General features: G+C 48.1%; 1 protein-coding gene across 5 annotated transcripts in view; it reads right to left on the reverse strand.

Moving 5' to 3' along the window:
- LOC133116334 (disco-interacting protein 2 homolog A-like) overlaps window positions 1–17,621 on the reverse strand; it is a 92,240-nt gene that overhangs the window by 37,186 nt on the left and 37,433 nt on the right. For all 5 annotated transcript variants that reach the window (XM_061225776.1, XM_061225775.1, XM_061225774.1 and 2 more), the window contains exon 2: window positions 5,940–6,011. In XM_061225776.1, coding sequence (XP_061081760.1) covers window positions 5,940–6,011 — 72 coding nt within the window. The remainder of the gene's footprint in view (window positions 1–5,939; window positions 6,012–17,621) is intronic.

Here is a 17,621-nt window from a genome sequence, read left to right on the forward strand (position 1 = left end):
AGAGTATTAATCATGTTCAGCCTGTTACTGGAAGAACCAGGGCTAGACAGGGTGTTTGAAACCTGGCGCTAGCACACCGTGGTTAAAAGGCGGCCTGATCGGTTCGCAACATGCAGCTCAGTGGGCACTTGGCCATCCACAACATGTGACAGTATTACCAACTCTTTTTGGATTACACACCCCATTGAAATACAAATTCCTTTCTGCTGCCAGTGGAAGGGAAAATTAGGGCAGCTCTCTCAAGCTGAGCACTCAGGGGTGTACCTTGTGATGGATTTGCATGGAATTAACGGATACGTCACGCTTTGGATTCAGGTTTCGGGGCTGCGACTGCTGTCGACGAACTGAAGATTCAATTTGAATTTCAGCGCTACACGGCACCGAATCGGTGATGGCAGGGAATGCTGTGTAATGCAAACCCACACGTTTGCATTACACAGCCAACAAGGAGCGAGGAAGGACAGTGCAAATACCAACTCTGAGTGATTACCACGGCAACAGAGGAACGGAAGCAATCTTTTTGCCAATCTATATTCCGTTAGGTCTGACATGGACGGGGGGGCAATACATCTGCCTTGGGAATTACTTTCATTCCCAACCAACACCTGTCAACCTGTCAGAACGAACTGCTTCTCCCTCTTTATCTTTCACAACAAAATACAGTGAGGATGACGGTTCCATGAGCTAAAACTAAACCGACAAACCTTCCTGTTCTCAATTTGAAACGGCAACCCTCAGCACCTAGCAGTGCTTTGTGAGGAGGGGAAAGATTGACGTTCCGGGACACACCAGAACTTTCCACAGTAGGCCTTCATTACAGGGCAGACTGACAGTAAGGCTAAAAAAGAATGATGCTCATTGCCAAAAAACAACCCCGGGTTGGCACATCAAATTCTGAAAATAGCACAAACCAAGAAAATAAGACCTACGGTAAACTCTCTTTGAGCTGTCGTCCTGGATCCCCACAGTTACGTCTTTCCATACACAAAAATAAAGAAAATAGAAAAGAAATGTGGGATAAATTATGGCATAACCCATACTGCAGCAGGTCTAAAAATAAAAAGCATCAGGAGCATTAGAGCCGACCACAGTCTAACATACAGATCTGAATGGTTGCTCTAATTTGAATTGGTCTCAAGGACTAGGCTAGATGTTACATTGAGAAGGCCACAACTTCCCGTAAGTGCCGATTGCCTTCTGGTAGCAACTATTTGCGGTGCCCTACAGAAAACCCATAGAAAGGCCTAGGAATCACAATGCATTTCAACGGTCATGTGTCTTGAAAAACGGTCATATAATCAAATACAATGCTGGTGTCGGATTCGTCTGTTAAGGAAGGTTGCATCCGCCCATGAGGGGTTAAACTTGTGGTTTACATCAGCCCTAAAGTGGCAGGTCAAGGCTTCTCCCTGAAATATACAGTTAAAAATGAATAACAGCCCATAACTGTAATGTACTTTCAACAAGTAGACTTTACAGAAAAATTATCATGATACAACTCAAATTCATCTAGTACAGTCAGCAGTCAGTACTCCTGAAGAATTAGGTACACATTGTTTATTTCAGAAGTAAAGATGGGGGGGGGGGGGGGAACTAGACCAAAATGATCCACCTTCTAAAGGCTCATTCATGTGACTGATCCAATAAACACCCAGAGGATGATGAATTACATTGATTCCAAGTAATAGTAAAAGTTTTATCCCCCCCTCAATTATTATAATTGCTGTAAATCAGTTAAGATTTGAAATGCTCAGTCCAGGGGCCTGACGCAGGGCGCTCGATAAGCAGTTCAATAACCCTTTAATCCCTGGCACCTCTCTCAGCCTCCAGCCCCCACCCCGTGGGGAATTATATCCCCCTCTGGACTACTTGCCTAGCAACCGGCCCCTGTATAGCCCTGCTCTTTAGTCTGGCAGTGGAGTAAAGCATTGCTCTGGGGGGAGAAGTCCCACTGGCCCGTCTTGGCTGCAGGTCATTAATTTTGGGTCCTTATGAATGGTCATTGAGAGCAGCGGGGGCAGGGGCCGGGCGAACTCGTCATGGGTCCGCGGCAGGAAACGGCACACAGCCGCTAATAACAAAAGGGGCAGACCAATCAATCTCGCAGTTCCAGAAGGTTCCACAGAGGAGCTCAGACTATGCAGAAGAGGGGAGAAATGTGAAACGATCGATCTGCAATTACCATGAAAAATGGCTTTCACTGCACTTTTTTGGGGGGTTGAAGTCCCTTGGTTTGCGCAACACAAAGCTATATTCATGCAGCGTTACCAAAGCCTCAAAAATGAACCACAGCAAAAACAAAATCTTTCATGCGACTCACAGCACAGCAAAAACAAGCAGAAAGGGGCCGGCCTTGTTTACTGTTGACGCCATTCAAAAAGGCACAATCATTATATCTGCTTCCAGACAACTTGGAAAACAAACCTTTGTACGGGGAACGCAGCGTGACAGGCAGCTAGTCACAGTTTGATCAGGCAGAGTGTTTTCACTGCGAAACACGAACAGAATTGCACTACAAAATAATGTATTCTTGAAAGTCATTCATTCAATGGAAGATGGCTTTTTTCAGAAACATTTTTCCAGCTAGCTGGACGTTTGCCAGCTGGTCATGAAACAAACAAACGTTCATATAACAACATTCTTACGAACAAGCCTAGAGTATTTAGGTAATGCTAGCAAGGGAACATGTTAAGCTAGTGAGTTATGACTATCACAGAAAGAATACAATAGACACATCATATTACTATCTTAGCCGCATCATTTAACCAAAGTTCAAGTTTCTAAGTTTCAGTTACTGTCGGCTTCTTGAAGCTAGGATCCAAACAGACAAGATGACCTCAAGGACCTCCTGGGACCCAGCAGAAGCAGTCTGGAAATAGTTTCCTCACGGACTAGAAGTCAGAGCATGCGCACGTGCACGCACCCACAGGCTCAGAGAGCCTTAAACGCTCCCTCCTGTGGTACCACGTCAAACACTGAGGCCCAGCCATCAACCCCTGCTATTAACCAATCCCTGGCCTTGGGGTGAGCGGAGAAACTGCAGTCCTGGACTTTCTTGGCCACAGCGGGCCCATTGCAGGGCGCTCCACGTCACTGGCACACACACAGGGGTTGTAGCTGGTTTCTGGAGAAAGCATATCGATTCTCTTTAAATGGCTGACAGAACAACAGCAGCAGCTTCGGGGCATGGACGCCCTCTCCACTCTCAGCAACTCTCAGACTGCACCACTGGGGTAGAGGGGCTAGAGAGCAGAACGCTGCGGCCATACATCACCATAACAAACCCCATATCCAATAGTCTCACAGTGATGATGTCTTTTTGTCGGCCAACCCGGACGTTTCTTCTGCCATGGGTTCCCCCTGGCAGATTTCCCATGCGTTTTTTTCCCGTAGGGATTTTGATATCTGCTCAAAATAAGGTGGTTAAGATAATTTTAAGAGAGTTTCACATTTTATTCTACGAGTTATGTCAATATCCCAACTGTGTATTTCTTACAAGTTATGTGCTTAGAAGCAAGTTGTTGCTGACAAGTTGCTACATTGAAACTACAATAAATCGCCAGCCACCACTCAAGTTTCAAATTAGCCCACCTGCATGTGACATCAACATTGTAGTTTCAATATAGCAATTTGTTAGCAACTTACTTTTCTAAAGTACATAGCAGCTTCAAAATTCATGTTTCAGATATTTACGGATGTAAATTGACGTGAAACTCTGAAGCCACAGACCTAATTTTTGGCAGAAATCAAGATCCCTATGGGAAAAAAGCATGGGAAATCTGTTGAGCGAACCCATGGCAGAGACGATGCAGATGCATTAGCATCTGCACCCATGGGCCATGGCCCAAAAATGCTAACTCACCTCCAGGTTCCGGGTTTTAGGACTACAAACTGTACCACTCAATACACCCGTCAAACTATCCTAACAGTCTTGCCTCATAAAAGTATTTTGGAAATATTGATTTATTTTTTTCACGCGGAGGTCCACTTTACGGAATCAATCAATATCGGTATAAATTATTCATTCACGCGGTTCATTAGGTTGCACAAACTTATTTTCACCGCAGTGTGCAATAATCCCATTTTGACGTATTTCAAAATCCTGGGAAAGGCAAGCACAGCAAAGCAAACTCATTTGCGAGCTTAGATGAGATTTCATTAAGATGCTTTTTGAGGGAACAAAAGGCTGACCTGTGCTGGGAAAAACAATATTGGTTACGTCAGAAATACCTCAAATGTTTTGTACACTGAGGAGATGTTACAGTAATGCCAATGGGAAAATATGTAATGTACTGTCCCGAGTCTGAATGACCAGTGGTATGGTGACAAGAGAGAACACAGAAATCAAAGACTGAGGAGAAACATGATCGGTGTATGACTCTGTAAGCTCCTGGCAGCTCATTAAATCCATTCAGTGGTAAAATGATTTAAATTACTATTCTGAAATCGAACAACACCATACAGAACTCCTTCTCAGTGCCTTAGTTTATTTACAACTTGTACGTGATGAATATATCACACTTACTATGTTAGGTTAGCTTACCACAATAAAATGTAGATTATAGTGCAGAGTACAGAGGTTCCACAGCTGATTTGAAGCATCAACAAAGAATGTAAGTGAAATTCCGTATCGGTTGCAACGACAACAATACCCTTTAAGTGGGGTTTATCATGAAATGCAATGATTACCGGATGCAAAGAAATCTGAATTAGCGCTTATAACATAATAACATAAACATCCTAAATCATGATGTATTTTTAAATATTCTCGGCTATTACAGCGCACAAATGATTACCTCACAAAACACAACGCTTAACACCCAACAGCAATGCTGAACATTGTGTCAGGTCTCCTCCACCAGCCAATGCGGTCAAAGCTCAATGTCCTGAGAAGGCCTCGCTTTCCAGCGGCAGTTTGCCGAGTGATTGACTGCAGAGCCCCATGCAGAACGGAGAATTCAGCTGCAAACAGGACGTGAATCAGATCAGAATAAAAGCCCCCCTCCCCCCCCTTTAATGTCACAGAGTTTATTTAAGGTGGGATCTCCGTTCACAGACCAGGGTTTTCTCTGAAGCTGTAGATACACACACACATCCTCAGGACGTCAGGCGGTTGCGTTTGCTTTAGGACAGGAACGGTGGGGAACTCAAGCAGGCCCCAGGGAACGGCAGAAGCTCCGCGCGTGGAACGTGTTCCTTCCGATACCACACTAACAGTTCCCATGGGAATGCCCATTCCCGGAGTTATTACAGGATGCCGAACAACTACAGCATATTATGACTCTCTTCTGCCTGGAGAAAGGCGTCGTGTCAGAGGACTCATACCGAATAGCACGCATTTCACATATTTAATTTTCTGCAGCACGTCTACCATGACCACAAATACAATTTATATTTTAAAACAGGTATACAACCTACTTCACTGCAGCAATGTAACATGTCAGGCTCGACCATTACAGCTGTATGCCTTTGTCATGCTATAATGTCAGTATCTTAAATGCCGTTTGCAAGAAGAACAGGTCTGTCAAGCCCTGCTGGTCAGTGCTGTATGGTGGCACAGAGCAATGCTGCCAGCGGTGCTGAAAGACCATGACATAATGCAGGATGTCGACGCAACGGCATGAGATAAAACAGGTGCTCAGCAGCACATCGGTTTAGAGAGGGGTGAGGAGAAATGAGTGGCACACAATTCTGCCAGTGTCTGAGGCGCCGTTGGAGGAAGACGGCTCAAGATATCCTTCAAACCACATTGGGCAAAACATTAATTCGTAAATTGGGCATTAATTCGGTTATATTTTTGTCCAGCTGAAATGCGAATCGGCAGAAATCTTTCCTATGAGAATGTGCAGTTTAACCCTGGTTATATTTTTCCATTTGAGTTTCTTTATAAATGGCTCCACCAGTACAGCGCATAAGCCCAGCAGGCGGTGCGGTCTTACCTTGTGTCTGGGGGATGTAGGGAGCCAGCAGCTTTCCTCTTTTCTTCTCATAGCCCTTCTGCGTGATGTCCCCTGTGGAGAGAGGACAGGCACTGATGAGTCACCCCGCCCAGCGCCAGCCCCCTGCCCTGGCATGGAGGGTCCACAGGGGCAGAGAGAGAGAGAGAGCGAGAGAGAGAGAGAGAGAGAGAGAGAATGTTCCCCGCCAAGCTCACACCCAAAAAACAAAAACACAGACACTCAGTGTGGTAACTGACCAATGGGCGAAGACTTCCCAGGACCAGACCAATGTGTGACAACGGAGGGCTCTGTTTCACGATCTGTTAGATGACTGGTGCCAACAATCCCTCAAACACTGTAACAATCTGTCAGATACACACCCAGTGTTTGTAATACCAGTCCAAAGCAGAGGTTTTTATCACTCTATCCTGTTGGCAAACCAGCAATGGAATCTTTTGGGATGGGAATGGAACTTCACAACAGTGTCTATTCTAACACTGACACTCTCAATCACAATGACCTCAGCATTGTGAGCAATGCATGAGACCCTACACACACACACACACACAAACACACACACACACACACACACACACAACCCCCCCCACGCACACACACATACACACACATACCTGCACCTGCACACGCACGCACACCCGTACACAAACCTACACACGCACACACATACACACAGACCTGTACATGTGCACATGCACCCACACCCACACCCACGTCCACAACCACAACCAACCACACACAAACACACCCACACCCACACACACACACACACACACACACAACGTGAAGGACAGTGGGTGTATGTAAGGACCCATCAGAAGGAGTCTCAGACACTTGGGTTCCATTCAGCACGAAACAGAAACAGAACTGAGCACACCATTCCTGAAAAGCAAAGCCACTCCAAAACAGGCTTTCACAAAGCGATTAGTGCCTCAGACGCAACGGTCTGCTGTCCAGAGAGGTGGGCGGCCCGAAACCGTCGAGACTGCGGTGAGAGAAAAGCTAAATTATCCCCATTATTCCCCGCACATTTAATTACACGGCTGTCGGGAAGACGAGCAATTTCCTAAACTGTAACGGACACTCTTCACGTCGCGCCCCTTTCCGCGAGGCCCAAAATCTCATCTGCAGCAAAGGAATGGGGGGGAACTCGGAGCCACCGGAGCCTGCCACGAGGAAGGAGAGGCACAGAGGCGACGGACAGACCGCACCGGGCCTCCAGCGAGGACGGCCTGGTGTCGGTCTCCCGCACCGCAGCGGCCCTGACACAACACTGGAGGCGCAGACGGATTCCGCAGCGCTCTGCGCTATGTGCTGAGCGCGCCAGCAAGACCACAGTTCGACAGCAGCATTACGACCGCAGCCAAGAAAGCTGCGGGCTCATGCAGGGCAGAACTTCTCACGCCCTTCTGCTCAGACCCCCACCATCCAGCCTGGCCACTGGGTGTGGCATTTCATGGGCAAAGAAACTGGCTGAACGGTCACTAGTAAAGTTATAGAAAGCTCTTAAATGACAACTGCTATACCGTGGTCAGTTTACAGCAAGCTACAGCATTTATTTTTGAGAAAAACTGGGTCACTATCTGTCTTCAGTATGCAGTACACAGCATGTTTGTGCTTACGCTATACTTCCACGTTTTGCCACAGGAGTACCAGCCCTTTATGTAGTTTCCACTACTCCTCGTAAGCTGTAAATACGCAGTGCTTGTGCACCCATGAGATTCTCTTTCTCTCATTCCCACAACAGACACTGTATTGTAGCCCATAACGATTCATTCAAGTGAGCCCACCCATTGAAATTCCATACAAACAGACTACGTTACCCAGATGGTATTAGCTTTTATGACGGAACCTGTCTTTTCAACGTTAGCTTGGCATAAAAATAGTAAGTTCTAGAAGGGCCCATACAGGGATTAGAGTATCTGACTTATTTTATTTTCCCTGAGGAGGGCTAAGTGAGAGCTGGTACAAATGCACAATAGGAAGAAAAAACAGACGTCAGCATGACTGATCTGAGATAGGTCTCTCGCTTCTCCCTCCCCTGGTTCCACGCAGTAAACATGTCCATCAATGGCAGAACATGACTGATCTGGAATCAGCCTCTAATCCTGTCTCAGGCTGTGTGAAGACACTGGTAAAATAACAATAGAAGCAGCTTTTTTTTCCTTTTTGTTTCCACGGCGTGCTGTATCCTGGGCCGGTGCTGGGAGCTCAAAGAGGGGTCAGTGTGTTTGGGAACGGGGCGGGGGACAAAGCCTCAGTGTGTGGCGGTGCCGTGGCGACCTGGCGTTCCACACGGTGCGTGGCGGAGCCCATCCGCCAGCACAATGAGGGATTATTCAGTGCGCAGAGGCTCATCCATCATGGCCGCTGGGCTGGGGCTGCCGCAGGCCAGGGGGAAACGCCTGCTCCACGCCGGGCTCTCAATTACTCAGAGCTGACACAGACCTGGACAACTGCGGAGGCTAAACCAGCGCGGCTTTGGTTGGGCACACTGAGGCTCCGCAAAGCCTTCTCACTCATCTCTCTCCTTTTCAGTTTCTCTTTCAACTGCACACCCACACGTGCCAGCCGCCCACACACACACACACACACACACACACACACACACACAGTGGACAACTGGTATTGCTTCAAGTTTAATGCATTCAAACAGCTTGAACGGGACTTCAGTTTCACTCTTTGCTCTTTACTGTGAAATTGTCACGCAGAGGCACACACCCAGGCTGTCCTACAGGACGCTTTTCCCTGGAGCACAGTCCTCTTTAATGGCTGGATCTCTGAATTCCCAGCCGTGTATGTCAGTATATAATTAACATCAGACAAAACAGGCCTGCTTTTATGAGCTGAAATGAGCATGCAGGGTGTGTTCTAGAGCCAAGCTATAGCGTCATAGTAATGGAATAGTAATGCATAGTAATATATAAAACAGTGGGTTATGTTTGTATGCATTACATATTGATACAGCTGAATATTTTCCAGAAACAATACAATTCAAGTACTCTAGCAGTAGTGCCTAAGCTAGGACTGAAGTCAATAATGGCCTGGTTTTCAGTGTAGATCCTGCACCACTGTGGTGCACTGAAGCCCTGTGGCTCAGGCGCATCAGTCCCCAGCCCCCAAACTCTCCCCAGAGGCACCCCTCTCCCTCCGCGGCATAAAACCGCACTCAGTCCCCAATCAATGCCTCGCCTCTCTCCGAAAAGCCCAATCCAGTGTACCAGTGACAGTCGGTCCACTGCTACTGACACTTACCGCTCAATGAAAGGCGTCTAAAACTCCTCCTAAAAAACCGCCCAGTGCAATCGGCACAGCTGAACTCACTAATGTCCACTGAGCACTCACAGTTCCCATTGAGCACTCACAGGTCTAACTGAGCACCCACAGGTCTTACTGAGCACTCAGTTCCCACTGAGCACTCACAGTTTCCACTGAGCACCCACAGGTCTTACTGAGCACCCACAGTTCTCACTGAGCACAGTCACTCCAACACTCTTTAACCGGGCCTAGAAAAACACCTGAAAACATTTGTCATAAATATATCTTAACAGAAAGGTCTGATGTTATCAAATGTAAATGAATAGGGATAACTAAACCTGTTTGAAACGGTGGAGCATTTAATAATGACTACACATGCACGGTCATTTTGCAAACTTCAGAGGACCTCATTCAGACTACTGTGTACCTGTGAAAGAACTGCTGTACAACTGCACATTTCAGAGACACCGCTTTCACTTGGGTGAAAAATGTAGCTTATCTTTTATATCTTTCAGGCATTTTTGTGCAGCGTGATAGGGCAAAGATAAAGATTTTCAGCCAGAATGCACTGTAATCTACTACTCATCTGAGGAATCCCACATCGTGCTGTAAAGACATCTTACATTTTAAAGACATCGTATGTGTGTGTGTACGCGCGCATGTGTGTGCTTCTCTGCATGTTTACGTGTGTGTGTGCGCGTGCATGAGTGTGCTTCTCTGCGTGTTTATGTGCATGTGTGCGCGCACATGCGTGTGCTTCTCTGCGTGTTTGTTTATGTATGTATGTGTGTGTGTGTGCGCATGTGTGTTCTATCTATGCATGTTTGTCTGTGTGTGTATATGCAACTGAGAGTTGCACATACACCCAAGAGATTAGACACTAGATTGAAATGAACAGGATGCCAAACAGACACTCATATGTGCAGCAGTTCATTGCTGCTCTACTCATCACTCCTGTCCCTGTTTCTCTGCCTCCCCATCCCTGAACAGGCCTGCAGGCTCGCTGGAGCTCGGGTTCGACCAGCGAGATACCAGCGGGTATGGGACCCCAAAGGCACAGGGTGGGACTGTGGAAGCCTCCCCCCAGGGCATGGTTTGGACAGGCACTCTGGACCCCCATCACCCGCTCTCCTGTGGTCACAGCCACCGTCCCTACACACCCAGCTAATGTAAGGCCAATCAGAACCTCTGTTTACCGGGCTACCGGCTCCTCCACGCTGTCCCTACCGCCCCCCAATAGCGCCGGCCGTCACTGCTAGAGATAATTACGCTGGCAGACTGTGAGCCACACAGAGCCTCCAGACCAGACTGCCTTGAACACAGACAGACTCAGCCAGCAGACTTCCACACAGCCAGACTGCGCTAAATATTGACAGTGCAGAGCAACTGGGATCCACACACCACTTCTACTGTACACAAGCAGAGCAGCATCTCTCCAGTGCAGGCGTGTCTGAGGAGAGAGAGACATTCACTCCCACAAGCACACAGAGACACTCACACACACCATATATACACACATGCCGCCCTCACACTTAAGACACTCACATCCCCTCTCTCTCACACACATACCGCACACACACACAAACACAGGAACATACACACAGACAGACAAACCATATATACACACTTACACTCACATCCCCTCTCTCACACACATACCGCACACACACACAAACACAGGAACACACACAGACACACACACACACATACTCCCACACATATACTTCTTGCCCCTCACTCAGAGCAGGCTGTGATAGGCCCTGTGCACGAGCCGGGATGGAATTCGTAAAAAATGAAGTACCCACTCGTACTTAACAATCTGATTGGCCAGCACACATTTGCACTGTCATAAAGAAAAAATATAGATAAAGCAACCACAGTCTCTGACTTTGTCTTTAACATACATACACGCCCACACGCCCACACGCACGCCCGCACGCCCGCACGCACGCACATGAGAGGTCATGAGAAGTTCACAGGCTTTGAACACCCCTGAAAGGCCGACAGTGGCTGACCTCTCTTAAGTAGTGTCTCGTGTAACTCACGTGACGGGGACCCCGACAGAGAGACTCTAACAGAAACACAAGCTGGGGAGCAGGGGGTACAGCCCAGACTAATGCACAGAGTTACAGAGTTCTCCCTTCCCTGTTAAATAAAGCATGATCAATGAACTGTGGACTCAGTGTGTGTTACACTGGAGGAGCACAAGGAGGGTATCAACGTAACAAATGCATTATTATCTAACATATTTTTCTTTTTTTTAAAGATTTATGTTAAGCACTTGGTATTGCAATCCTGCACGAAGGGTGCTATAACAATAAGGTTTGAAAGAATGAATTACAAAGGTAAATCCTCTACAGTAGAGGAGAGTGACCGTCTTGCTGAAGAAGGAAAACTTCTAAATAACCACAAATAAACACCACAGAAAGGATTTTTGCTGTACTGTAGCAATAAACAGTTTAATCTTGCTGGGCTAATAGGCTAACCCCAATATCTTATCACAAATGACCTGGAAAAAAAACAAAAAAGAAAACTATATTTCATATTTTATTTGACTAGTCATACTCTCCAGAACAGGGCTCAGTGTTGGTGTATTTAACCTGTATTTGAACCGGGCAGTCACACTGAGGTTGGCATGTCATGTGGAAGTGAGCCCAGCAGCCTGAGCCCAGGAGCCTGGTCACAGGCTTGGACTACCGGAGGAGCACCAGACAGACACGGGAAACACGCAAACTCCACGCAAATGGAAAAGGGTCAAATATACGAGACTCTACCTTTTCTGTGTGCCCCCTGTACACTATGTTTTAAAAATAGACACATAGGGTCAAAGTTCAGGAACTTCAGGTATTTTGCACTTCCCTTTTCCTGGGTTTTAAATCTGTAGCCTTTAGAAGCTACAACCCTTCAGAGCAATCACTGAGTAACTGTGGGGCGACATGGCTCAGGCAGTAAGAGCAGTCATCTGGCAGTCGGAGGGTTGCCGGTTCGATCCCCCGCCCGGGCTGTGTCGAAGTGTCCCTGAGCAAGACACCTAACCCCCAAATGCTCCTGACGAGCTGGTCGGCGCCTTGCATGGCAGCCAATCACCGTGGGTGTATGAGTGTGTGTATGAATGGGTGAATGAGAAGCATCAATTGTACAGCGCTTTGGATAAAGGCGCTATATAAATGCCAACCATTTACCATTTAATTGAATTCAAGACCCCCATATTTCTAACTGGATATGTTAAATCCATAGGCCTATTGGATTAAAATGATCAGACAGAAAGACGTGATGAGAATAAAGAGAGAAGTGAGCACAGGCACTGCGATAGAGTGAGGAAGACGGGAGAGAGGGAGAGAGAAAGAGGACAAAACTGCTCGAAGGAAAGGGGGAACTATAGCAGGATAACGGCATGAATACTGAACAGTTCCCTTCATGGTCATGACTCACACCACACAAACACACACCTCACACACAAACACACGACTCTCTCACACACACACACACACACACACCACCAGGGAGTGGCAGTCACCATTCATCACCGTGAGCAATAAGGCAGCCGATACGCTTTTAATTAAAGGGGGGGTGGTGAATTAGGAGCGTGGACATGTGGTCCACTGCCCGCATGCTAACGACTCCCTCAGCACCTGGGCACCGGGCACAGAGAACAGAGAACAGCGTGAGCAGGGCTGGGGGGTGTGAGGCCGAGAAGCCTACGGCTCCTCATTGTCCCCATTCAGTTCGCTTCCTTTCCTTTATTACTGGGGTTCAATTTTACCCAGCATTCTTTCCTTCCGATATTTCACACACGGTGCAGCCGAAGCTCTTGCTCAAGGCAATGTCCGTGCCCAGATATGAGCCGGCAAGCTTGAACTTAATCCTGCACTGTCACCCACAGCTACAATTTCAGAACACAGCCGAAAGCCTGACCGAGCCCGGGGCCCAGGACACTGAATAATGCCATAACGTGAAGCACAAAGTGACAGTCACAGCAAGCTATACATTGCTAGAGTCACACACTAAACAGTGCCTTAGACATGTGCCAGTCTCGGTAGACACCGCTGACCGGTCTAGGATAATAGGAAGAGCTCAAAGGAGCGCTCGGGGTCAAAGGCTGAATTGGGAGGTGCCACCGGTCACGGTCCATTACTGTTACTGCTTGGCGGTCCATTCATTCCGGTCACAGCTAAATAGTGAGCGTACCAACCATGCGCTGGTTTCCACAGCCTTCACAAGAGGTGGAAGCAACAGATTGTGGCAGGTGCGTCCATGCAATTCTCCCACTTACACCCGGTGCAGACATGCAATATCACAGCTGCCAGTCAGAGAACTCTCACTGGTCACATGCTACACCCTCTCCACGCATGCTACACTGCTAACTGTGTCAGTCTCTACACTGCTAACTGTGTCAGTCTCCACACTGCTAACTGTGTCAGTCTCCACACTGCTGACTGTGTCAGTCTCCACACTGCTGACTGTGTCAGTCTCCACACTGCTAACTGTGTCAGTCTCCACACTGCTGACTGTGTCAGTCTCCACACTGCTAACTGTGACAGTCTCCACACTGCTAACTGTGTCAGTCTCCACACTGATAACTGTGTCAGTCCCCACACTGATAACTGTGTCAGTCTCTACACTGCTGACTGTGTCAGTCTCCACACTGCTGACTGTGTCAGTCTCTACACTGCTGACTGTGTCAGTCTCCACACTGCTAACTGTGTCAGTCTCCACACTGCTGACTGTGTCAGTCTCCACACTGCTGACTGTGTCAGTCTCCACACTGCTAACTGTGTCAGTCTCCACACTGCTAACTGTATCAGTCACTACACTACTAACTGTGTCAGTCACTACACTACTAACTGTGTCAGTCACTACACTGCTAACTGTGTCAGTCTCCACACTGCTAACTGTGTCATTCTCCACACTGCTAACTGTGTCATTCTCCACACTGCTAACTGTATCAGTCTCTACAGTGTTTCCAATGCAGACCCTGTTATGAACAAGCTTTAAGATACGGTCAAAACCTTTCTAACAAAGCCATTTCCTTTGTCTTTTAAGTGTAGGAGAGGCACATGCTCACTGCGCACAGGGCAGAATTGCCAAGCCAACTCGGCCATATGGCCAATACCTCCCTCTGGTTCTTCACCAGGTACCGGAGAACACGGTGCCCTGCTTATGGCAGGGAAAAAAGGATGGTGCATTCTTTGAATGAACGTATCAAAAGAATGCATAGTAAATCTTTCAGTTTGGGCTTCTGGCACTTACAAAATGTAACTATTTAAATTGTTCAAATTTTTGTTTCATTTTTTTTATACACCTCAATGCATTGTTTTGGTATCTTGGAGACCAGAACTTTACATAGGAAATGTAGCTGAATACAGGGAGATATGCAACAAGCCAAATCAACCTGTGACATAAAGTTCACTGCTGTATTAAGCCCTATTTTGAGTCAGGAAAATCCCTGCGTGTTAAGTGTATGTGTGTGTGTGTGTATGTATCTATGCATGCGTGAGTGTGTGCGTGTGTGTGTGTGTGTGTGTGTGTGGGTGTGTTGGAGTATGTGTGTGTGTGTGTGTGTGTGTGTGTGTGTGAGAGAGTATATGTGTATGTGTGTGTGTGTGTGTGTGTGTTTACGTATCTATGCATGCGTGAGCGTGAGTGCACACACACACACACGCACACAGGCACACGCACAGGCACAGGCACACACCCACAGGCACACACGCACAGGCACACACACACAGGCAGACACACAGGCACACACACACAGGCAGACACATAGGCATACACACAGGCACACACAGGCACACACACAGGCACACAAACAAGCACAAAATTCCTTCCACACAGCTGCCCCTCTCAGTGACCGGCTGGTTTCTCCACACAGTGACCAGCAGGACAGACCTTCCGAGCCAACACCATCTGCCAGGGTTTAAACCAGCACCCTACTCTCACCCTGTACAACAACACGGCAAGCACAACACACAAACTCACACAACTACAAACACACAGACACACACTGAGACACACATACACACACACTCTGACACACATACATACACACACACACACACACGCACAGATGCACGCACAGAGTCCTGTACACAGTACACACTAAAATACAAGCCAACCTACAGACACCACAATCAGCCCTGCAAACTCCTATAATTAACTGTGTCGCTCTGTGTCAAACTGCAGCTTGTGTTCAGAACTGCTCAGGCGGTTGTGGTTCATTTCAGTTGCTTTCAGAGAAACGGCAACACAAGGCCTTACACTTATTGGTTCGCGCCCCACGACGGTCCCCCAGGGAGTCTTGAAGACACCATTTCACCCCTGCTCAATTTCCTGCCAACAAATGACATCACAACGCTCTTCCTGTTGGGCTGGGGAGCTTGCGGAGAAGCTGGGCTAGGGGCTACAGCAACAGCCTTACCCCATTCGCTCAAGGAGGATGTCCTAAAAACAACACATCCTGTTTCAACTTAACACGTCACAAGTGTAACCGACACTCGCAGGTTAAATCAGGAACATCAGTGGATCAGAACGGGGGGTCAGAAAGACAGGACCACATCACAGGGCAGAAAGTGCTTTGACACATGCTGCATTACACACATTTTACAAGCAAATATGTGACAATACAAGAGGATTATGGGCAAAAACGTCCAGGCAGCAGGCCTAGATGAGGGCAAATGTCAATAAATGATGCCTTTCCTTCAGAACGGGCTTGACCACACTCTGCTTCGGAAATTAAATCCCTCCAGTGGTCTCTCCCTGCCCCCCCCAACCCACGGTCAAAGTCATGGGTCGGTGCACTCCACACGGTCCTCCATGGTCATGGTCCTCACACCTCCGAAGCCTCCCTGTGACGCTGGTCAGGGAGTGTGTTACACACTGTTACACACCAGTCTGGTGTTTGCGTTAGAAGCTGTTACACACCAGTCTGGCACGTGTGTTACATGCTGTTACACACCAGTCTGGCACGAGTGTTACACGCTGGTCTGGTGTGTGCCTTACATGCTGTTAGACACCAGTCTGGTGTGTGCGTTACACGCTGTTACACACCAGTCTGGTACGAGTGTTACATGCTGTTACACACCAGTCTGGCACGAGTGTTACACGCTGTTACACACCAGTGTGGTGCGAGTGTTACACGCTGGTCAGGGCGTGTGTTACACGCTGTTACACACCAGTCTGGCACAAGTGTTACATGCTGGTCTGGTGTGTGTACGTTACACGCTGTCCAGGGCATGCGTTACACACTGGTCTGGTGTGTACATTACACACTGTTACAGGCCGGTCTGGTGTGTACGTTACACGCTGTTACAGGCCGGTCTGGTGTGTACATTACACACTGTTACAAGCCGGTCTGGTGTGTATGTTACACGCTGTTACAAGCCAGTCTGATGTGTGCATTGCACGCTGTTACACACCGGTCAGGGTGTACATTACACACTGTTAAAGGCCGGTCTGGTGTGTGTGTTACACACTGTTACACACTGGTCTGGTCTGTCTGCGCGCCGCGTTAGCAGTGAGGCTATCCCCCCGAGCGCTGGAACATCTGCCGTTCCAGGAAAACCTCAGCACTGAGGGACTGGAGTAACGCACCACCTGCAGAACTAATTACACCAGCCCAGCAGGCCCTGTAACCCCAAATAAACTCCTCGTGCGCCGGGACCGGAGCCGCACAGACCCACAGGAAACGCCCCGCTCTGCGCCTTCCCACGCCGCCGTTGCCAAGGAAACTGGGACGCCCGAGGTGTGTTCCGCTGCCATCCGTGTGCGGTCCTCACACCCCTGATTCACAGCTCTCTCTGCAGCCCCTCACACAGCTGTCTCTCTTCTCACTGACACTGACACACACACACACACACACACACACCGCACACACAGACACACATACAGACACACACACACAGACGCACACACACAGGCACACACACAGGCACACATAGGCACGCACACACATGGGCGCACACATGCACAGAGGCACACACACACACACACATGTGCGCAGTCACACATCCACACACTGACACACACACTCATAAACACAGACACACACTGACACACACACTCATGAACACAGACACACAGACAAACACATTCCAAACCTGCCAGTCTTTCTGCCTTCCGGCACCAGACTGGTTACTCACACAGATGAGAACACCGGAGCAGACTGCAGCTGCAGTTTAACTGCCCAGCCAAGCAACCCATTCCTCAAACAGACCCCCCAAAGTGATCCTGATACCAATGTCTTTACACACTGAAGACAAACCAAACTAGCTTCCCATTAATGACCTCATTATGGCACATCTTTCCACTGCAGCCTTCATCTCAACCAGCGAGACACTCAGATCTGCAGCACACGGATGAAGCAGACGCAAACAGAGCTTCAACAGCAGCCCACTCCCAGGTCTGAGA

This window comes from Conger conger, chromosome 17, assembly GCF_963514075.1.
Source record: "Conger conger chromosome 17, fConCon1.1, whole genome shotgun sequence".
Lineage (NCBI taxonomy): Eukaryota > Metazoa > Chordata > Actinopteri > Anguilliformes > Congridae > Conger > Conger conger.